At 51.1% G+C, this 23,662-nt stretch overlaps 1 protein-coding gene across 1 annotated transcript in view; it reads left to right on the forward strand.

Annotated features, from left to right (window-relative positions):
- Positions 1-23,662, forward strand: part of TUBGCP3 (tubulin gamma complex component 3) — a 53,951-nt gene that overhangs the window by 1,061 nt on the left and 29,228 nt on the right. The window contains exons 2-10 of the mRNA XM_076054723.1: positions 1,991-2,098; positions 3,878-3,945; positions 10,430-10,507; positions 10,799-11,085; positions 14,973-15,094; positions 17,071-17,189; positions 18,608-18,733; positions 19,821-19,889; positions 21,470-21,602. Coding sequence (XP_075910838.1) covers positions 1,991-2,098; positions 3,878-3,945; positions 10,430-10,507; positions 10,799-11,085; positions 14,973-15,094; positions 17,071-17,189; positions 18,608-18,733; positions 19,821-19,889; positions 21,470-21,602 — 1,110 coding nt within the window. The remainder of the gene's footprint in view (positions 1-1,990; positions 2,099-3,877; positions 3,946-10,429; positions 10,508-10,798; positions 11,086-14,972; positions 15,095-17,070; positions 17,190-18,607; positions 18,734-19,820; positions 19,890-21,469; positions 21,603-23,662) is intronic.

Consider the following 23,662-nt stretch of genomic DNA (forward strand, 5'->3'; position numbering starts at 1 on the left):
TCTCTCCGTTCACGTAACAGTAACAACAACAACAACACCCAGCTGAGTTTCCACACTAATCTCTCTGTTCCGCCTGATGAAGCTGGTTGTGGTTGCAATTAGTGGTGAGACGTACTCAGATTTTAAATGTTGCGGCTTTTTGCTCTCACAACACACAACCGGTGTAGTGCTTGACTAGTATACTACACTATACACTACACTATTATACACCTACACTATATACTACTATACACTACACTAGATACTATTATACACCTACACTATATACTACTATACACTACACTATATAATACACTATACGCTACACTGTACACTACACTATACACTACACTATACACTACACTATATACTACTATACACTAAACTATACACTACACTATACACTACTATACACTACACTATATACTACGATACACTACACTATACACTACACTATATACTACTATACACTAAACTATACAGTACACTATACACTGCACTATACACTACACTATACACTACACTATACACTACACTATACACTACACTATACACTACACTACACTATACACTACACTATACACTACACTATACACTACGATACACTATACACTACACTATACACTACTATACACTACACTATACACTACACTGCACTATACACTACGATACACTATACACTACAATACACTATACACTACACACTAGTGCTGTACTAGTAACGCGGCAAACCCCTTTCACTGATTGGCCGTGTCGGGTGATGGCGGCTTCAACGACACAACATTTATATATTCACGCGATATTGCTCGCAACAGCCTACGTGTTACACTGTCTGTTGAACTTCTTTCACGCCGTACGTAGCCCACCATTCATTATAGTAAGCGGTGCGTCGTAGATTTGCCTCTGCTGTTATATTTTAGTTCATAGGAATGGTACGCGTCTGACGGTGGCCACGTCCGGCGTGGAGATGGAGCCGTGAGTGGCAGCAGGTCACTGCGTGTACACACGGTACATGATTGTGTGTGTCTGTGTGTACGTGTGTGTGTGTGTACGTGTGTGTGTACATGTGGGGAGCGATAGTGTAACGGTTAGCGCTACGCTGCGCTATGAACCCGGTGACACGGGTTCGATTCCCGCTCACGGCCAACACCAGTGACGATTATCTGAACCGGTCCCGGACCTCCCCTAGGTCGACTCAGCCTCAAATGAGTACCTGGTGCGGTGTGTAAACATTGCCACTAGGGAGACAAAGGCGGTCGGGCGTGATGCTGGCCACCCACCCCCTCGTGTACCGTTCCGGCCTTCATAGGTGCTCGCTAACAGCACTTGCCCCTACAGTCTGTTAAGGCTACACGGGGGATCTTTATCTTTGTGTACGTGTGTGTACATGTGTGTGTGTGTGTGTACGTGTGTGTGTGTGTACATTTTAGTCGTAGTTTGGTGGTGTGGTCATGACCGGCTCCAGTTTAACAGCAGAGGTCTCACTCCGAATCAGTCGAGCGGCAATATCTTTTCATCGGTTGCGTAACGCTGTGTGGAAGCTACCTGGTCTGTCGCTCCGCACTAAGCTTCAGGCCTTCTCGGCCACGGTCATTCCCTCCCTTCTCTACGCTTGCAAAACGTTGACACCCCTAATGGAACATCTTCGCCGGTTGGAAACATTTAGGCTGGCCTGCCTACGATCACCCTATGTGCTCCCTCGCTATTTGTTTTTTTTACACCTGATGAAGGTCGCTTGTGTTGCGGTCGAAACGTCGTGATTGATTTATTCTAATATAATTTCTACATACGTGACTTTACCGAAAAAACCAATGAGTAATTTGTGCAGACACGAAAGCTTTAATTCTCTAGGTATGGTAAAGTCACGTAGAAGGGAAATAGTAAAAGTAAAAAAACAATAAAATTATTGCGACGTTTCGAAAGGTTTGGTACTTGCCCCAGAAAGTTTTTACCGAGGCGACACGGTGGGACCTCTTTTTGTCTTTGTGTCTGTGTGTGCGTGTGTAAACAGCGGAGATTGGGCACCAGTTTCAGTATGCGGTGCGCGTCATCGGAAGCAGCTTCACCCCCACGGTGGAGCGAGATGAGTTCCTCGTGGCCGAGAAGATCAAGAAGGAGCGTGAGTGGCCGCTGGGAGGGGGGAGGGGCTTACGATGGCCGTGTCGGAGACACGGAGCCAGCACCGCTTTAGACTTTTTTGGGTTCCGATCCCTGGGTCCGGGCGGCAGGAGGTTGAGAAAGATGGCTGGAGAGTTTTTGGGGCGTCTCCCGCTCGGAGGGTTCCTAATGGCTGCGTCAAGATTTCGTACCGGTCAACCCCCGTACGGTTTACCCCGTATTCTTGTGCAGGGAAATCTTGGCTTGAGGCTTTCGCGACTGCAGGAATGCAAAATCCCCGGGTCTTTCGGTAAAGACACGTGGATGGAAAAACGATACAACTGTCGCGACGTTTCGATCGCAACACAAGCAATCGCCTTCAGGCGAGAGGGGACGATTGCTTGTGTTGCGAGCGTGTCTCTCTCTCTCTCATCATCATCATTATTACGGTGGCTATGAGATGTTAACTACCTCGCCTGGTCTACAGGAGGTCGTGGGTTCGATCCTGACGCTGACGCCTGTATCATTGGAATTTCCACGTGTCTCTCTTTCTCTCTCTCATCATCATCATCACTGTGGCTAGGAGATGTTAACTACCTCGGCTGGTATACAGGAGGTCGTGGGTTCGATCCCAACCCTGATCACGACTGCTGTATATTTGCAGTCTGCGTGTGTCTCTCTCTCATCATCATCACGGTGGCTATGAGATGTTAACTACCTCGCCTGGTATACAGGAGGTTGTGGGTTCGATCCCGACCCTGACACCTGTATCATTGGAATTTCCACGTGTCTCTCTCTCATCATCATCATCACTGTGGCTATGAGATGTTAACTACCTCGCCTGGTCTACAGGAGGTCGTGGGTTCGATCCCGACCCTGACGCCTGTATCATTGGAATTTCCACGTGTCTCTCTCTCTCATCATCATCACTGTGGCTATGAGTTGTTAACTACCTCGTCTGGTATACAGGAGGGCGTGGGTTCAATCCCGACCCTGACGCCTGTATCATTGGAATTTCCATGTGTCTCTCTCTCTCATCATCATCATCACTGTGGCTATGAGATGTTAACTAACTCGCCTGGTCTACAGGAGGTCGTGGGTTCGATCCCGACCCTGACGCCTGTATCATTGGAATTTGCATGTGTCTCTCTCTCTCATCATCATCATCACTGTGGCTAAGAGATGTTACCTACCTCGCCTGGTCTACAGGAGGTCGTGGGTTTGATCCCGACCCTGACGCCTGTATCATTGTAATTTCCACGTGTCTCTCTCTCATCATCATCACTGTGGCTAGGAGATGTTAACTACCTCGCCTGGTCTACAGGAGGTCGTGGGTTCGATCCTGACCCTGATCACGACAGCTGTATATTTGCAGTCTGCGTCTCTCTCTCATCATCATCACTGTGGCTAGGAGATGTTAACTACCTCGCTTGGTCTACAGGAGGTCGTGGGTTCGATCCCGACCCTGACGCCTGTATCATTGTAATTTCCACGTGTCTCTCTCTCTCTCTCTCCCCGTGGTCGCGTGGATTTTCCTCCGGACCCTCGAGTTTTCCCCCCCTCCGTATTTAAAATCACCGTCACGTGTTCAGAGTTTTTTTGCCGCTTTACATTTCCACGTGACGAGCCGCTGCATTTCGCTATTATTTGTGGCCAGGCCGCTCCTGAAAAAACAGCTAATGCCTCGGTGGTCCTTACCTGGTAAAATAAAAAAAAAATCGTTAAATATCTTTGGTGGTGTCCTCGTGTCTCATATGCCGATTGTTGTTGTGATTTTCCATGTTCTGCCGACCACGCTCAGTCGCCAAACAGAAGCGCGAAGTGGACGCGGCGCTGTTTTCCGAGCTCCACCGGAAGCTACAAACACAGGTGACGGCAAAAAAACAGCCTCCTCCTCCGTCCACTCTGCGGAATTCCCTCCCATCGTCTCATCTCCCACCGAAGCTGTCGTCGTAAAACCAGGGGTTGGGGAACCTTTTTTCTGCCGAGGGCCATTTGGATATTTGTAACATAATTCGCGGGGCCGTGAAAAAATGATCAGCTTAAAAATCAGCCCGTTATACTTGGTCAAACATTTACTACTGTGTAGGAACCTCCTGGTCACACCACCAGCCCACAGGGGATTATTGTGTCCGTCTGTCGTGCATCCAAAAATGGGAGAGGGGTGGGGCTGGCTGGAGAGGGGAGGGTGGGGAGGGGCTGGGTTGGGGAGGGAGGGGAGGGGCTGGGTGGGGAGGGGATGGTGGGGAGGGGCTGGGTGGAGAGGGGATGGTGGGGAGGGGAGGGAGGGGAGGGGCTGGGTGGGGAGGGTGGGGAGGGAGGAGCTGGGTGGGGAGGGTGGGGTGGGGCTGGATGGGGTGGGTGGGGCTGGGTGGGGGGTGGGTGGGGCTGGGTGGGGAGGGGCTGGTCACCCCGTGGTGCCCCCCTTATAAAACTCAACGTTTCACCAACTCACGCCGGCTTGTGCCCGCCCTCACAGTGGGGCATATTGTGCGGGATACACCACCACCACCACCACGTGGTGGTGCTGCCGCAGTTGACCCTGGCCATTGACCGAGCAACCCAACGTTCCTACCAGCTCCTCCCTCAGCAGGAATGTGTTTAACTCGCCCCTTAATGCGATGGCTGGGACTGCTTCCCTTTGGCGAGCCGTGGTGGTGACGTTAGCCGGTATTGACGACGTCGCTGCTACTCGCGACTGCTCTCCCGGGTTTGCTCTCCTAGATGCGTTGAATTTCGAGTCCCGCCTGCGGTTGCCTTGGCAGGGGGCCAGAGACCCAAATGATTTCGCGGGCCTCGTCCGGTCCGCGGGCCGAACGTTCACCACCCCTGTCGCAAACCTTGCTCACCCCGAGGAAAGTGTCAACTCTTCACCTGTTACAGCTGCGATGAGTGTGATGTTTGTGAGCTGGACGCTGGGCTGTTTCGGATCTTGGGGCCAATGTTCAGCAGCCTATGGGTACAGACGGCAGAAGGAAACCAGAGCGTGCGAGGGGGGAACACCTTATCCCATGCAGATGGAACAGATTGAGATCAGTCCGCACTGTTGCGCCCACTTCTCCTGGCGGGCAAAGCTACGGCTCCTCGATGCCCACAGGAACGGAGAAGTCTTGAGGCTGTGGGTCAGCGTTGAGGCTGTGGGTCAGCGTTGAGGCTGTGGGTCAGTCTTGAGGCTGTGGGTCAGCGTTGAGGCTGTGTCAGTGTTGAGACTGTGTCAGCGTTGAGACTGTGTCAGCGTTGAGACTGTGTGTCAGTGTTGAGACTGTGTCAGCGTTGAGGCTGTGGGTCAGCGTTGAGGCTGTGTGTCAGTGTTGAGGTTGGGGGTCAGTGTTGAGGCTGTGTGTCAGTGTTGAGGCTGTGTGTCAGCGTTGAGGCTGTGTATCAGTGTTGAGGCTGTGTGTCATTGTTGACACTGTGTGTCATTGTTCAGACTGTGTGTTAGTGTTGAGGCTGTGGGTCAGAGTTGAGGCTGTGTGTCAGTCTTGAGGCTGTGTGTCAGTGTTGAGGCTGGGGGTCGGCATTGAGGCTGTGGGTCAGTGTTGAGGCTGTCGGTCAGTGTTGAGACTGTGTCAGTCTTGAGGCTGTGTGTCAGTGTTGAGACTGTGTCAGCGTTGAGGCTGTTTGTCAGCGTTGAGACTGTGGGTCAGTGTTGAGACTGTGTGTCAGTGTTGAGGCTGTCGGTCAGTGTTGAGACTGTGTCAGTCTTGAGGCTGTGTGTCAGTGTTGAGGCTGTGTGTCAGCGTTGAGGCTGTGTGTCAGTGTTGAGGCTGTGTGTCAGTGTTGAGGCTGTGGGTCAGTGTTGAGACTGTGGGTCAGTGTTGAGGGTGTGTGTCAGTGTTGAGGCTGTGTGTCAGTGTTGAGGCTGTGTGTCAGTGTTGAGGCTGTGTGTCAGTGTTGAGGCTGTGGGTCAGTCTTGAGGCTGTGGGTCAGTCTTGAGGCTGTGTGTCAGCGTTGAGGCTGTGGGTCAGTCTTGAGGCTGGGGGTCAGCGTTGAGGCTGTCGGTCAGTGTTGAGACTGTGTCAGTCTTGAGGCTGTGGGTCAGTGTTGAGGCTGTGTGTCAGTGTTGAGGCTGTGTGTCTGTGTTGAGACTGTGTCAGTCTTGAGGCTGTTGGTCAGTGTTGAGACTGTGGGTCAGAGTTGAGGCTGTGTGTCAGTGTTGAGGCTGTGGGTCAGTGTTGAGGCTGTGTGTCAGTGTTGAGACTGTGTCAGCGTTGAGACTGTGGGTCAGTGTTGAGGCTGTGGGTCAGCGTTGAGGCTGTGGGTCAGCGTTGAGGCTGTGGGTCAGCGTTGAGGCTGTGGGTCAGTGTTGAGACTGTGTGTCAGTGTTGAGGCTGTGTGTCTGTGTTGAGACTGTGTCAGTCTTGAGGCTGTTGGTCAGTGTTGAGGCTGTGTGTCAGTGTTGAGGCTGTGTGTCAGTGTTGAGGCTGTGGGTCAGTGTTGAGGCTGTGGGTCAGTGTTGAGGCTGTGGGTCAGTGTTGAGGCTGTGGGTCAGAGTTGAGGCTGTGTGTCAGTGTTGAGGCTGTGTGTCAGTGTTGAGGCTGTGGGTCAGTGTTGAGGCTGTGGGTCAGTGTTGAGGCTGTGTGTCAGCGTTGAGGCTGTGTGTCAGTGTTGAGGCTGTGTGTCAGCGTTGAGGCTGTGGGTCAGTCTTGAGGCTGGGGGTCAGCGTTGAGGCTGTCGGTCAGTGTTGAGACTGTGTCAGTCTTGAGGCTGTGGGTCAGTGTTGAGGCTGTGTGTCAGTGTTGAGGCTGTGTGTCTGTGTTGAGACTGTGTCAGTCTTGAGGCTGTTGGTCAGTGTTGAGGCTGTGTGTCAGTGTTGAGGCTGTGTGTCAGTGTTGAGGCTGTGGGTCAGTGTTGAGGCTGTGGGTCAGTGTTGAGGCTGTGGGTCAGTGTTGAGGCTGTGGGTCAGAGTTGAGGCTGTGTGTCAGTGTTGAGGCTGTGTGTCTGTGTTGAGACTGTGTCAGTCTTGAGGCTGTTGGTCAGTGTTGAGGCTGTGTGTCAGTGTTGAGGCTGTGTGTCAGTGTTGAGGCTGTGGGTCAGTGTTGAGGCTGTGGGTCAGTGTTGAGGCTGTGGGTCAGTGTTGAGGCTGTGGGTCAGAGTTGAGGCTGTGTGTCAGTGTTGAGGCTGTGTGTCAGTGTTGAGGCTGTGGGTCAGCGTTGAGGCTGTGGGTCAGTGTTGAGACTGTGTGTCAGTCTTGAGGCTGTGTGTCAGTCTTGAGGCTGTGGGTCAGTGTTGAGGCTGTGGGTCAGTGTTGAGACTGTGTGTCAGTCTTGAGGCTGTGTGTCAGTCTTGAGGCTGTGGGTCAGCATTGACACTGTGTGTCATTGTTGAGACTGTGTCAGTGTTGAGGCTGTGTGTCAGTGTTGAGGCTGTGTGTCAGTCTTGAGGCTGTGTGTCAGTGTTGAGGCTGTGTGTCAGTCTTGAGGCTGTGGGTTAGTGTTGAGACTGGGTCAGCGTTGACACTGTGTGTCAGTGTTGAGGCTGTGGGTCAGTGTTGAGGCTGTGGGTCAGTGTTGAGGCTCGGGGTCAGCGTTGAGCCTGTGTGTCAGTCTTGAGACTGTGTGTCAGTGTTGAGGCTGTGGGTCAGTGTTGAGGCTGTGTGTCAGTCTTGAGACTGTGTGTCAGTGTTGAGGCTGTGTGTCAGTGTTGAGACTGTGTGTCAGTGTTGAGACTGTGTCAGTGTTGAGACTGTGTCAGTGTTGAGACTGTGTGTCAGTGTTGAGGCTGTGTGTCAGTGTTGAGGCTGTGTGTCAGTGTTGAGACTGTGTGTCAGTGTTGAGACTGTGTGTCAGTGTTGAGACTGTGTCAGTCTTGAGGCTGTGTGTCAGTGTTGAGGCTGTGGGTCAGCGTTGAGACTGTGTGTCAGCGTTGAGACTGTGTGTCAGCGTTGACACTGTGTGTCATTGTTCAGACTGTGTGTTAGTGTTGAGGCTGTGTGTCAGCGTTGAGGCTGTGTGTCAGTGTTGAGGCTGTGTGTCAGTGTTGAGGCTGTGGGTCAGTGTTGAGGCTGTGGGTCAGTGTTGAGGCTGTGGGTCAGTGTTGAGACTGTGTGTTAGTGTTGAGACTGTGTGTCAGTGTTGAGACTGTGTGTCAGTGTTGAGACTGTGTTAGCGTTGAGACTGTGTGTCAGTGTTGAGGCTGTGTGTCAGTCTTGAGACGCTGTGTCAGTGTTGAGGCTGTGTGTCAGTGTTGAGGCTGTGGGTCAGCGTTGAGGCTGTGTGTCAGTGTTGAGGCTGTGTGTCAGTGTTGAGGCTGTGTGTCAGTCTTGAGGCTGTGTGTCAGTGTTGAGGCTGTGGGTCAGCGTTGAGGCTGTGTCAGTGTTGAGGCTGTGTGTCAGTGTTGAGGCTGTGTGTCAGTGTTGAGGCTGTGTGTCAGTGTTGAGGCTGTGTCAGTCTTGAGGCTGTGTGTCAGTGTTGAGACTGTGTGTCAGTGTTGAGGCTGTGGGTCAGCGTTGAGGCTGTGGGTCAGCGTTGAGGCTGTGTGTCAGTGTTGACACTGTGTGTCATTGTTCAGACTGTGTGTTAGTGTTGAGGCTGTGTGTCAGCGTTGAGGCTGTGTGTTAGTCTTGAGACTGTGGGTCAGTCTTGAGGCTGTGGGTCAGCGTTGAGGCTGTGGGTCAGCGTTGAGGCTGTGGGTCAGTGTTGAGGCTGTGTGTCAGTGTTGAGGCTGTGTGTCAGCGTTGAGGCTGTGTGTCAGTCTTGAGGCTGTGTGTCAGTGTTGAGGCTGTGGGTCAGTGTTGAGGCTGTGGGTCAGTGTTGATGCTGTGGGTCAGCGTTGAGGCTGGGGGTCAGCGTTGAGCCTGTCGGTCAGTGTTGAGGCTGTGTGTCAGTGTTGAGGCTGTGTGTCAGCGTTGAGGCTGTGTATCAGTGTTGAGGCTGTGTGTCAGTGTTGAGGCTGTGTATCAGTGTTGAGGCTGTGTATCAGTGTTGAGGCTGTGTGTCAGTGTTGAGGCTGTGTGTCAGTGTTGAGGCTGTGTATCAGTGTTGAGACTGTGTGTCAGCGTTGAGGCTGTGGGTCAGTGTTGAGGCTGTGTGTCAGCGTTGAGGCTGTGGGTCAGTGTTGAGGCTGTGGGTCAGTGTTGAGGCTGTGGGTCAGTGTAGAGGCTGTGTGTCAGCGTTGAGGCTGTGTGTCAGCGTTGAGGCTGTGGGTCAGCGTTGAGGCTGTGTGTCAGTGTTGAGGCTGTGTGTCAGCGTTGAGGCTGTGTGTCAGCGTTGAGGCTGTGGGTCAGTGTTGAGGCTGTGTGTCATTGTTCAGACTGTGTGTTAGTCTTGAGGCTGTGGGTCAGTGTTGAGGCTGTGTGTCAGTGTTGAGGCTGTGGGTCAGTCTTGAGGCTGTGGGTCAGCGTTGAGGCTGTGGGTCAGCGTTGAGACTGTCTCAGTGTTGAGGCTGTGGGTCAGTGTTGAGGCTGTGGGTCATTGTTGAGGCTGTGTGTCAGTGTTGAGGCTGTGGGTCAGTGTTGAGGCTGTGGGTCAGTGTTGAGGCTGTGGGTCAGTGTTGAGGCTGTGGGTCAGTGTTGAGGCTATGGGTCAGCGTTGAGGCTGTGGGTCAGTCTTGAGGCTGTGTGTCAGTCTTGAGGCTGTGTGTCAGTCTTGAGGCTGTGGGTCAGTGTTGAGGCTGTGTGTCAGTGTTGAGGCTGTGGGTCAGTGTTGAGGCTGTGTGTCAGTGTTGAGGCTGTGGGTCAGTGTTGAGGCTATGGGTCAGCGTTGAGGCTGTGGGTCAGTCTTGAGGCTGTGTGTCAGTCTTGAGGCTGTGGGTCAGTGTTGAGGCTGTGGGTCAGTGTTGAGGCTGTGTCAGCGTTGAGGCTGTGTGTCAGTCTTGAGGCTGTGGGTCAGTGTTGAGGCTGTGGGTCAGTCTTGAGGCTGTGTGTCAGTCTTGAGGCTGTGTGTCAGTGTTGAGGCTGTGTGTCAGTGTTGAGGCTGTGGGTCAGCGTTGAGACTGTGGGTCAGCGTTGACACTGTGTGTCATTGTTGACACTGTGTGTCATTGTTGACACTGTGTGTCATTGTTGACACTGTGTGTCATTGTTCAGACTGTGTGTTAGTGTTGAGGCTGTTTGTCAGCGTTGAGACTGTGGGTCAGTGTTGAGACTGTGTGTCAGCGTTGAGGCTGTGGGTCAGCGTTGAGGCTGTGGGTCAGCGTTGAGACTGTGCCATTGCTGAGTGCATGTGCCGGTGTTCAGAATGCATGTTACTGTTGAGGCCATGGGTTCATGTTGAGGCGGTGGGTCAGCGTTGAGGTTTTGTGTCAGCGTTCGGGCTTTGAGTTCGAGCAGCTCCCGTGTGTGGCGGTGTGTTGAGCTTGCGCGGCGTGTTAACCCCACCGCGTCACAACGCGTGGCGCGTTGTGATGCATCCAGGCCGTGCTGCGCAACCGCTGGGCTGCCCTCTACCTGCTGTTGTCTCTGGCCGAGAACCCACGGAAGCCTCACGCCAAGGTAAAAGCGGAGTGCCGGATTCACTCGGCTCCTCGCTGCACGATCCACAAGGCCATACGTGGCCAGAGACACGCCCCCCCCGCCCCCGCGACGCCACTGCCCGCGTCCGTGAATGGGGCCGGTCGGCGATTTCGTCGGGCGTGCGATTTGATTGCCGTGACAGCGCCAGCGTGAACCTGACGAGGTTTAAATTGGCCGGTCGACGCATCAACAGCTTCCGTACCCCCCCCTCCTCCGCCGACCCTAACGCACGATCTCTCGGCCCGCCCGCCCGCCCGCCCGCCCGCGCAGCTCCTGAGCGGCTCCACGCTGTTTGGGAACGGCCTGCCCCTCCTCGTCCACTCCACCCCGGCCCCGCGGCCCCAGAGCCTCCCGCTGCCCCTGCTCGAGGTGGCGTGCGGCGCCGGGCAGGCCGGCGGGATGGTGCCCTGCCCCGGTCTCCAGCAGCAGCAGCAGCGGCAGCAGCGGCAGCGGGGGGGGCTGGCGAGTTCCGCGAGTTTCGGCAGCAGTGGAGTGAGCAGCGTCACTCCGAGCGGGATGCGCGGTCCCACGCCGACGCCCGACAGCCTCTACCCGGGGTGGGTTGACACCCGCGGCACGTTGCTGCTGGTTTCCGTTCCATTTGTTCGGCGCAGGATAGCCCCCGTGAGCCGTTCGGCTCTTGAATCGGGCGCAAGCCGCAAGAAGCCAAACAAAACACGAACAAGAAAAATATCTTAAAAGTGACTTTGTGTGTGTGTGATATGGTAAATAGGTTTTTACCCTTTTAACCGGCGCAAAGACCGGCACCTTTATTCAAGGCATCATGTTGGCAATAACCACAACACAAGCAGTCGAAATGCAAACAAAAAGAGACAACTCTCTTTTTCTTTTTTAACTGGCACAAAAACCTATTTGCTATATATCTTGTTACTGGCAAAGGAGGTCTCTCAATGTAAATGCTCACCCCGAGCCCTCAATACTCTGATAGTGCGCTGTTTTTTGAGCTGTACGCCTATTGGCGTCATCTGGTCCAACACCAGTGTGAGACTAAAGGGCTCTAAGAAAAGTCGTCTCGGGTGTGGACCAATCAAATTCAAGGACAGTGCCAATATCATTATCAGAGTTGTCTCTTTTTGTTTGCATTTTGACTGCTTGTGTTGTGGTTATTGCAAACATGATGCCTTGAGTAAAGGTGTCAGTTTTTGCGCCGGTTAAAAGGGTAAAAACCTATTACTATATCTTGTTACTGGCAAAGGAGGTCTCTCAATGTAAATGCTCACCCCGAGCCCTCAATACTCTGATAGTGCGCTGTTTTTTGAGCTGTACGCCTTTTGGCGTCTTCTGGTCCAACACCGGTGGAGACTAAGGGCTCTAAGAAAAGCCGTCTCGGGTGTGGACCAATCGAATTCAAGGACAGTGCCAATATCATTATCAGAGTTGTCTCTTTTTGTTTGCATTTTGACTGCTTGTGTTGTGGTTATTGCAAACATGATGTCTTGAATAAAGGTGTCAGTTTTTGCGCCGGTTAAAAGGGTAAAAGCCTATTACTATATCTTGTTACTGGCAAAGGAGGTCTCTCAGTGTAAATGCTCACCCCGAGCCCTCAATACTCTGATGGTGCGCTGTTTTTTGAGCTGTACGCCTTTTGGCGTCATCTGGTCCAACACCAGTGGAGACTAAAGGGCTCTAAGAAAAGCCGTCTCGGGTGTGGACCAATCGAATTCAAGGACAGTGCCAATATTATTATTATCAGAGTTGTCTCTTTTTGTTTGCATTTTGACTGCTTGTGTTGTGGTTATTGCAAACATGATGCCTTGAGTAAAGGTGTCAGTTTTTGCACCGGTTAAAAGGGTAAAAACCTATTACTATATCTTGTTACTGGCAAAGGAGGTCTCTCAATGTAAATGCTCACCCCGAGCCCTCAATACTCTGATAGTGCGCTGTTTTTTGAGCTGTACGCCTTTTGGCGTCTTCTGGTCCAACACCGGTGGAGACTAAGGGCTCTAAGAAAAGCCGTCTCGGGTGTGGACCAATCGAATTCAAGGACAGTGCCAATATCATTATCAGAGTTGTCTCTTTTTGTTTGCATTTTGACTGCTTGTGTTGTGGTTATTGCAAACATGATGCCTTGATTTAAAGCTTTCGTGACTGCAAGGATTCATCTTCTTTGGTTCTTTCGGTAAAGTCACGCAGAATGCGTTATTTTATTTTATTAATTCATTATTTTATTCTCATTCTACGTGACTTTACCGTAAGAACCAAAGAAGATGATGCCTTGAATAAAGGTGTCAGTTTTTGCGCTGGTTAAAAGGGTAAAAACCTATTACTACGTCTTGCTACTGGCAAAGGAGGTCTCGTAATGTGACTGTGTGACTTTGTGCAAACAGAAAATCCGTGCAAACAGAAAATCCATAGTGGAGGATTTTTTTTGGGTTAGATCGCTTGAAGATTTTCTCATGCTGATTTGAAGCCTTCGTGACTGCAGGAATCCCTGCTCCGTGGTTCTTTCGGTAAAGTCCACGTTGAAGGGAAACAATAACATGATGAAATACATATGTATAGCAATAAAATTCTCACGACGTTTCGACTGCAACAGCAAGCAGTCGTCATCAGGTGTGAAAACCAGCGGCAAGAACATTTGAAAGAAGCGGCGCTGGTTTTCACGCCCTGATGGTGGCTGCTTGGTGTTGCAGTCGAAACGTCGTGAGAATTTTATCGTTTTCTGCATGTATTTTTAAAATTATTTTATTGTTTCCCTTCAACGTGACTTTTACCGAAAGAAACCAGGGATATGAATCACTGCAGGTCACGAAAGCTTTAAATCGAAACATTTCATATTCTTAGCTCTTTCAGTAAAGTCACGTTGAAGAGAAGCAATAAAGTAATAAAATATATATAAAAAACAATAAAAATTCTCACGACGTTTCGACCATAACACAAACGGTCGTCATCAGGTGTGCCGGTTTGCATTAATTTATTTATTTTTAAACGGCGTATTCACTTATTTTTAAAAACCGTTAGTGCCACGCGTAGCGATTTGGCAGTTTATTTAGAAGGACGAGTCCATCTATGTTCTGAAAAGAGGAGGGGGGAGACGAAAATTTAATGTATGCTGTCTGAAAGCCACCGTAAACGTGAACAATCAATTATGACCTGAAATGGTTTATCAAATCCTTCCAATGATTGCTAAGCCAGAATCCATCTTCTCGGTTGAAATTGTCTCTGTGCTTGTATATGTGGATAGCCTCATGAAAGAATCTCTCATGGTAGCCAGATGGCTTACAAATATATATTTATTATTTTATTGTTTCTCTTCAACGTGACTTTACCGAAAGAGCTAAGAATATGAATTGCTGCAGTCACGAAAGCTTTAAATCAAAATAAAACGAAACATTTTGGTCGTGATATTAGTTTAATTTTATTTCTAACTGCGTGAGACTTTACCCGAAAGAATCGAAGAGTATTTTTAAAATGTGTCGCTAAAACCCCGCCACCACCCGACACAGCCGCCAACTCGTATGGGTTGTCACGTCAAGAAAAAATGGGGGCCAATTCGTCACAAGCTGAGTAAATGTTGTGGTTTGGTTCTCCAACGCACAACCGGTGTGCTGTATTAGTCCACTGCACTATACACTACACTATACACTATAGACTATACACTATACACTACACACTACACTACTATACACTACACTATACACTACACTATACACTATAGACTATACACTATACACTACACACTACACTACTATACACTACACTGTACACTACACTGTACACTACACTATACACTACTATACACTACACTATACACTACTATACACTACACTATACACTACTATACACTACACTATACACTATACACTACACTATACACTACACTATACACTACACTACTATACACTACACTACTATACACTACACTATACACTACTATACACTACACTATACACTACACTATACACTACTGTACACTACACTATACACTACACTATACACTACACTATACACTATACACTACACTATACACTACACTATACACTACACCATACACTGCACTATACACTGCACTATACACTACACCATACACTACACTTCACACTATACACTACACTATACACTTCACTATACACTACTATACACTACACTACACACTAGTGCTGTACTAGTGACGAAATTGGCCACGTTCTGTGTACGTGACAAACCCCTTCCTAGTCGGCTGTGTCGGGGTGCTTGGCGGGGGTTTTTTGACGTCACATTTCACGTACGATTATCACGCCATCCAACCCCCGAAAAGCAAAAACAAAAACCTCTACCATGGATGATGTCGCTCGCCCAACTCCTTGCGCGCCAAACGCCGGATTTGCCGCGCGCTGCTTTTAGCCGTGCACCGCTTTGTCCGGGGTGCCGTTCTCATCGCCGGTGCCGTTCTCACCGCCGGTGCCGTTCTCACCGCCGCCTTCTCCTCTCGCTGTGGGCGCAGGCAGTCTCACCGCACGCCGGCCGACGGCACTGCCCGACAGGCGTGGGCCTCGCAGTCCGGGCCCTACGGCCTGGTGGCCCGCAGCGACGCGCACGGCGCACGCTCCGAGGGCGACGTCAACAGTGAGTCTCCGTCCGTGTGTTTCGTGTTTTGTGTTTCGTGTGAGTGAGTGCGGGCGGAGGTGGAGGCGGCGGTCGGCCACGCCGCGCCGCGAAGCCCGGCGAGCCGGGTTCCATTCCCGACATCGGCGGCGATGATTTGAGCCCGTCCTGGGCCTCCCCTAGGTCGACTTCGGTCTCAAATGAGTGCCCGGTGCTGTGTGTGTGTGTGTGTGGGGAGCGGTGGTGTAGCGGTTAGCGCTACGCTACGCTGCGCTATGAACCTGGCGACCCGGGTTCGATTCCCGCCCACGGCCAACACCGGTGACGATTATCTGAACCGGTCCCAGGCCCTCCCCTAGGTCGACTCGGCCTCAAATGAGTACCTGGTGCGGTGTGTTAAACATTGCCACTGGGGAGACAAAGGCGGTCGGGCGTGGTGCTGGCCACCCACCCCCTCGTGTGCCGTTCCGGCCTTCGTGCTCGCTAACAGCACTTGCCCCTACAGTCTGTTAAGGCTACATGGGGGATCTTTATCTTTGTGTAGTGAACATCGCCGCTGGGGAGACAAAGGCGGCCGGGCGTGGTGCCGTTGGCCACCCCCCCCCCCTTCATTGTGCCGTTTGGGGGGGGGGGGGGCCATCGTAGGTGCTGCTCGCTAACAGCACTTGCCCCGGCAGTCTGTGCAGGCTATACGGGGATCTTTGTCTTTTCTTTCGGGGGGGGGGTGGTTGTCGGGCGTGGTGCTGGCCACCACCACCACCCCCCTTATGCGCCGTGCCCACTTCCATAGCTCCGCTCGCAAACAGCACTCGCCTGAAACGTCTGTTGAGGCCATACGGGGGGGATCTTTGTCTTTGGGGGTGAGAGAGTGCGGGGGGGGGAGCGGCGGCGTGCTGCACACTGCGAACCTGGCGACCCGAGTTCGATTCCCCGCTCACGACCCACAACACCGGCGGTGATTTTACGATCCGGCCCTGGGCCTTCCCAGAAGGGTCGGCTCGGCCTCACATGAGGGCCTGGCGCGGTGCGTGTTAAGCATCGCCGCTGGGGAGACAAAGGCGGCCGGGTTCTCACCAGCAACCCTTGCCCGAACGCGGGGTGGTCCATTTGTCTTCGCGTGAGTGAGACTTACACGTACGTCGATGGTGATGATGATGAAGAAGCAAATGATTCTGTGGCTATTGGTGACGCTGACGATGCATCGCCTGGTATGCAGGAGGCCAAGGGCTCGATCTGGAGCCCCCGGCACCTGCTGTATATTTTGACTTTGCTTGCTCTCCCCTTGTTGCCTTGTGGACTGTTCACCGCGTCCCTCCGCATTTATAATGGAATACGCGTTTTGATGATTTGGCCCGATGTAAATTTCCACACGACAAGCCCCTTCTTCGAGCTATTGTTTGTGATGGTCAGGGGGGGGGGGGCCCTTTAACTGGTAAAATACATTTTTATTTAAAGCTTTCGTGACTGCATTGATTAATATCCTTGGTTCTTTCGGTAAAGTCACGTTGAAGGGAAACAATAAAATAAACAGGTCCCTGCAGGGTGGGATGGTAGGGCAAGTCTATGCGCTGTCTATTGCTGATTTTACACCCAACAGCACGAGATTTCACTTCGTTAAAGTATTGAAAGGGGACGGACGGACGGACACATTAATCTATTGCAGGCTGGTACACTCAGTTTACAACTTCGTTCCTACCAGTATAAAATATATATAAAACAAAAAAATTCTCACGACGTTTCGACTGTAACACAAAGTCATCATCACACCTGTTTCGACTGTAACACAAACAGTCATCATCACACCTGATGACGACTTGTTTGTGTTACAGTCGAAACGTCGTGAAGAATTTTATTGTTTTAGATATATATATTTTATTATTTTACTGTTGCCCTTCAACGTGACTTTTACTGGTAAAATAAAGTGAAATAGTTTCAATGGATAGTCCCGCTGATGCCTCTGCTCTGCGGCCCTGTGTGTGTGCGTGTGTGTGCTGCAGCCTCCGTGGAACTGTCTGAGTCGTTGCTGGTGCGCGATCTGCTCTACGTCTTCCAGGGGATCGAGGGGACCTACGTGAGGTTGAGCCAAACCGAGGGGGCTTACCTCATAGACCCCAAGGTACCCCCCATCTTCTCCTGAACCCCCGGTCGAAACGCGTGCAAGCCCCTTGTGCAACGATTATTATTCTTGGTTCTTTGGGCGAAGTCGCCACGTTGGAAGGTTGGAAGCGACGAAATAATAAAAAACATAAAATGAGACGGTTCTCGCGACGTTTCGACTGCGACGTTGATGGCAGTGATCTTGATGATCGTGATAACGATATCGATGTTGATGACAGTGATCTTGATGATCGCACTACACTGTATAATGAATACCACATAGTAAACTGACGAAAAAAAATCTAAAATATAAACTATATCGATATTATCAATAAACTCAATATATAATATATCTCTCTACGTGACTTTACCTAAATTAACCACGTTGATGAATCCCCGCAGTCACGAAAGCTTTAAATCGGAATTTACTCTGCGGTTCTTTGGGTAAGGTGGCGTAGTTTGAAATCGAATCGTAACAAATCCCGAACGTTTCCACCGCAGCAGCAGCAGCAGCAGCGAGCGGTCGTCATCGGGCAAAGGATGATGACCACCGCTCGCTCGTGTCGATTTTATTTATGACTACGTTGACGTGTCGACTTTTTGACCGTAAGAAGCAAAGAGTTTCGGATTCCTGCAGACGGGACGGCTCACAACCGATGCTCCTGTTGTTTGTGGAGTAACTCGCGCAGGCCAGCTATGGCTCTAGGGTTTGGTGTTACGCGTTGTTTACGTAGTTTATCGTAAAAATTGGGTCACAGTCCCTGCGAATCACTGTTACGTTGCAATTATGGCTTTATTTTTTGGTGATTCGTTTTGTTGCGGTACGGAGTTAGACTGACGGCCTTAATCTAAGTTTTTGTGGTTGTTGTTGTTATTATTAGCTCTTTCGGTAAAGTCACGTTGAAGGGAAACAATAAAATAATGGCTTTATAAAATAATAATAAATATAAAGCAATATTTTTATATATATTTTATTGTTTCCCTTCAACATGACTTTACCGAAAGAGCTAAGACAATATTTTTATATTTTTTTTATTATTTTATTGTTTCCCTTCAACGTGACTTTACCGAAAGAGCTAAGAATGTGAATTACTGCACTCACGAAAGCTTTAAATCAAAAGTTGTTGTTGTTGTTGTTTGACTTTTCATCCCACTGGGATTTTTTATTGCACACGGCGTTGGTGGTTGTACACGGTGCTTTTTTCAGGAATATTTTTTCAGTTTTTTTTGTTTTCCCCCCCATGGATTTTCTGTTCGCACAAAGTCACGCGCAGTCACTTCAAGATGTTTGTATTGTTCGTGTTTTTGTTTAGCTTGTTGTTGTTGTTGGTTGCACCCGATTCAAGAGCCGCATGGCTCACAGGGGGCTATACACCAAAATAAACTGAACTGTACTGTAATGATTTTTGTTGTTGTTGTTGTTGTTTCCTGAAACAGGTGGGAGCCCCCAAGTCGCTGCGGGATGTGACGGCACGCCTCTCCGAGATCGGCTGGTTGCACAACAAGGCCCGCAAGTACATCGACCAGCGTGCGCTCGACCGCGCCTTCGGCCTCGTGGGGCAGGTGAGTTGGGGGGAGGGGGGGCGCTGGATGGGGGGCCGGGGGGATGGCGGAGTGAGTAGGTGGGTGGAGGTGGGGGGGGCTGAGTGAGTGAGTGGGGGGCAGCTGAGTGAGTGGGGGGCAGCTGAGTGAGTGGGGGCAGGTGAGTGAGTGAGTGAGTGGGGTGGGGGGGCTGAGTGAGTGAGTGGGGGGCAGCTGAGTGAGTGAGTGAGTGGGGGGCAGCTGAGTGAGTGAGTGGGGGGCAGCTGAGTGAGTGAGTGGGGGGCAGCTGAGTGAGTGAGTGGGGGGCAGCTGAGTGAGTGAGTAGGGGGCAGCTGAGTGAGTGAGTGGGGGCAGCTGAGTGAGTGAGTGGGGGGCAGCTGAGTGAGTGGGGGGCAGCTGAGTGAGTGAGTGGGGGGCAGCTGAGTGAGTGAGTGGAGGGGCAGCTGAGTGAGTGAGTGGGGGGGCAGCTGAGTGAGTGGGGGGCAGCTGAGTGAGTGGGGGGCAGCTGAGTGAGTGAGTGGGGGGCACCTGAGTGAGTGAGTGGAGGGGCAGCTGAGTGAGTGAGTGGGGGGCAGCTGAGTGAGTGAGTGGGGGCGGGGGCTGAGTGAGTGAGTAGGTGGGGGGCAGCTGAGTGAGTGAGGGGCAGCTGAGTGAGTGAGGGGCAGCTGAGTGAGTGAGTGGGGGCGGGGGCTGAGTGAGTGAGTGGGGGCGGAGGCTGAGTGAGTGAGTGGGGGCGGGGGCTGAGTGAGTGAGTGGGGGGCGGGCTGAGTGAGTGAGTGGCAGCTGGGTGAGTGAGTGGGGGGCAGCTGAGTGAGTGAGTTTGGGCAGCCAACATCGGCGAATATCCGAACCAGTCCTTGGGCCCCCCCCCCGATAAGCGCGGCTGATTGCGTACGGTGTGAAATAAGATCTACATATATAAATGCATACATAGGTCAGCTCAGCCTTAAACGGAGTACCTGGTGCGATGTGTAAACATTTGCCCACTGGGGACACGTGCACGGCCGAGCATGGTGCTGATCACCCGCCCGCCCGCCCGCCCGCTCGCGAGGCGTGCCAGGCCTCCGGAAGGCGTAAACCCGCGTGCCCGTGCCCTCCTTCTCTGCAGAGCTTCTGTGCCGCACTCCACCAAGAGCTCAAGGAATTCTATCGGCTCATCTCCGTGCTTCACTCCCAGGTGGCGGGACACCGCGCACGCAAAATCGCATAAGTAACAACGACCGCCACTCCTCGCCCCTCCGGTTGATGGGAAGGCGGGCCCAAAGTAGCCTGGGGCTTGCAGCTTCGCACGCATCGCCGCCACGCTCCCAACGGCCCCCTTCATTCTTTTGCTCAGAAGAAGAGCCACTCCCCCGTTGTTTGGCGGTCTCCTGCCCCGAGTAGAGGGCTGTCCCACCCCTCATGGTGGCAGGAGCCAGAGCCGGTGCACCGGACCTCCCGAATGCCGCAGAGATCCAGGCGGTACCGGTCCAGCTACCGACAGAGGAGTGGCAGCCTCTCCTCCGCAGTGAGCGTTCGAACATTCCACGTGGCCACCCACAGTGGCATTTTGCTGTTTACTGAGGAACCCTTAGGGAAGGGTTGGGGAACATTTTTTTTTTTTGCCAAGGGCCGTTTGGACATTTATGTAACGTCATCCGCGGTGCCACGCAAAATGATCAACTTAAAGATTAGCCACCGTTATATATTTGGTCGAACGTTTTAATGAACTCTCGCCCCCTCAATGCGATGGGCTGGAACCGCGTCTCTTTGGCGAGGCGCGCGGTGATGACGTTAGCCGGCATTGTCGACGACGTTGCTGCCACTCGTGTCGGCTCTTCCAGGTTTGCTCTTAGATTTGTTGAACTTCGAGTCCCGCCTGTGGTTGCCTTGGCAGGGCCAGCAAAACCCAAAATGATTTTTGCGGGCCTCCCCGTGCCCCTGTTTTAAATGAACTCAAGCTTGTTCCCCCCCGATGTGCGTCCGCATTGCAAATTTGCGGTGCCCCGTATTGATGATGGTGATGTTGATGCTGGTGATCGTGATAACGATATTGGTGGTGGTGATATCGATGTTGATGACGGTGATCTTGACGATGGTGATGACGATATTGATGACGGTGATGTTGATGTTGATGACAGTGATCTTTGTGATCGTGATAACGATATCGATGGTGATATTGATGGTGATATCGATGCTGATGGTGATATCGATGTTGATGACTGATCTTGATTATGGTGATAACGATATTGATGATGTTGATGTTGATGACAGTGATCTTGATGACCGTGATAACGGTATTGATGATGGTGATATCGATGTTGATGTTGATATCGATGTTGATGACGGTGATCTTGACGAGCGTGATAACGGTATTGATGATGGTGATATCGATGTTGATGGTGATATCGATGTTGATGGTGATATGGATGTTGATGACAGTGATCTTGATGGTCGCTATAACGGTGTTGATGATGGTGATATCGATGCTGATGGTGATATCGATGTTGATGGTGATATGGATGTTGATGACAGTGATCTTGATGATCGCTGTAACGGTGTTGATGATGGTGATATCGATGCTGATGGTGATATCGATGTTGATGGTGATATGGATGTTGATGACAGTGATCTTGATGATCGCTATAACGGTGTTGATGATGGTGATATCGATGCTGATGGTGATTTGGATGTTGATGGTGATATGGATGTTGATGACGGTGATCTTGACGACCGTGATAGCGGTGTTGATGTTGATGGCGATGTCGACTGCCGCAGCTGAACGTGGAGGAAGACCTCGGCGTGAATGTTGGCCCAGAGGGCTCCCTCACCCTGCGTCGTCTCCTCGTCTGGACGTCGGAGCCCCGGCAGCGTCTCCACTCGCTCGCCGCACTCGTAGATCGCTGCCACGGTGAGAGCACGCTAGCCACACGCTTACCCCTCACACTTGACCTACACGCTAGCCGCACGCTTACCCCTCACTCGACCTACACGCTAGCCGCACGCTTGCGACGTGCCTCGAATACAGGAACACGCTTATATGCAGTGAGGCCAAAGACGAGGGAGAGCGGGTGCTTGAGGCAACAGTGAAAATCAATGTGTCGTAACCCTCCACCACCCGACACGGCCAATCAGCAAAAAAAGTGTCACGTTGACACTTGTGGATTCACTCTTCAACACACCGGTGGGCTAAAGTAGTGAATTATTTGTCTGAGTACTCAGTTTGAGTACTCAAAGTTTGAGTACTCAAACTGTAAATGTGGATTCACTCTTCAACACACCGGTGGGCTAAAGTAGTGAATTATTTGTCTTTTGTCAACGTGACACTTTTTTTTGCTGATTGGCCGTGTCGGGTGGTGGAGGGTTACGACACATTTATAAATAAACGCGATCTAACCCAAAAACCTTTATTATGAATAATATTGGTCGCGAAAGCCTACGTGTTAAACTAAGTGAAAATCAAACAATGAAATTCAACACAAGGTCCCGAACGTAGATAGGGGTGAACGGTCCCCTCGCACACCCGCTACCTGGTGAGGTTTGGCCCCTCCGGGCCATCGTTTGCCTCCTCACACTGGGGACCTCTCTGCAGGGGGGCCCCTAAGGGGGGAGGGGGGGGGGCTACCCTGACCCTGACTCGACCCAGCCAAGGTCCTCGGGTCTCGGACGCTGGCCCACTACAGTCCCGGGCCTTACAAGGACGTCGGTGTCTGGGTGTACCCAGGGTCCTACTCGAAGCCGTACAGGGGGCCTGGCTTTTATCCACCCTGGGGGGGGTCTCTCCGCGCCTGGCCGTGCCTCCCTTGCGAAGCGTTTTAGGGGATCCTGGAATATTCCCTCAGCCCCCCCCCCCAGCCCCCCTTCTCTCGGGGTCTGGGGGGGAACCATAGCGGTCCACAGACCCCCACCCCCTGCTGACGTACGTCTGCTGCTGCAGGTAGGTGACCACAGTACGTTAATGGAGCGCTACACTTGTTACGCGTACATTGGGAACGCGCGTATGTATGCTGATGATATTCTTAGTTTTTTCGGTAAAGTCACGTTGAAGGGAAACAACAAAATAATAAAATATATATAAAACAATAAAAAATTCTCACAACGTCGTGAGAATTTTTTTTATTGTTTTTATATATATTTTATTATTTTGTTGTTTCCCTTCAACGTGACTTTACCGAAAAAACTAAGAATATGAATTACTGCAGTCACGAAAGCTTTAAATCAAAATTTTATGCTGATGATGTTGTTGATGGTGACATTGGTGACGACGACGCTGTTGATTATGTTGACATTATCAGGGTTATGTTTTTTTGTTTGCGTTCCGACCGCAGGTATTGTGGTCAATGCAAACGTGACAGTTTTGTTGCCGGATAAAAGGGTGAAAAACCAATTGTCATGTTGTAATAGGTTTTTACCCTTTTAGCTGGCACAGAAACTGACACCTTTATACGAGGCATCATGTTTGCAATAACCACAACACAAGCAGTCAAAATGCAAACAAAAAGAGACAACTCTGATAATAATATTTGCACTGTCCTTGAATTTGATTGGTGTTGGACCAGATGACGCCAAAAGGCGTACAACTCAAAAACAGCGCACTATCAGAGTATTGAGGGCTTGGGGTGAGCATTTACATTATGAGACCTCCTTTGCCAGAGCTCTCAATACTCTGATAGTGCGCTGTTTTTTGAGCTGTACGCCTTTTGGCGTCATCTGGTCCAACACCAGTGGAGACTAAGGGCTCTAAGAAAAGCCGTCTCGGGTGTGGACCAATCAAATTCAAGGACAGTGCCAATATCATTATCAGAGTTGTCTCTTTTTGTTTGCATTTTTGACTGCTTGTGTTGTGGTTATTGCAAACATGATCCCTTGTATAAAGGTGTCAGTTTTTGTGCCAGCTAAAAGGGTAAAATCTATTTACTATATCTTGTTACTGGCAAAGGAGGTCTCATAATGTAAAACCAATTATGTTGT

This window comes from Petromyzon marinus, chromosome 67, assembly GCF_048934315.1.
Source record: "Petromyzon marinus isolate PM22_M1 ecotype Great Lakes invasive population chromosome 67, UKy_Petmar_22M1.pri1.0, whole genome shotgun sequence".
NCBI lineage: Eukaryota > Metazoa > Chordata > Hyperoartia > Petromyzontiformes > Petromyzontidae > Petromyzon > Petromyzon marinus.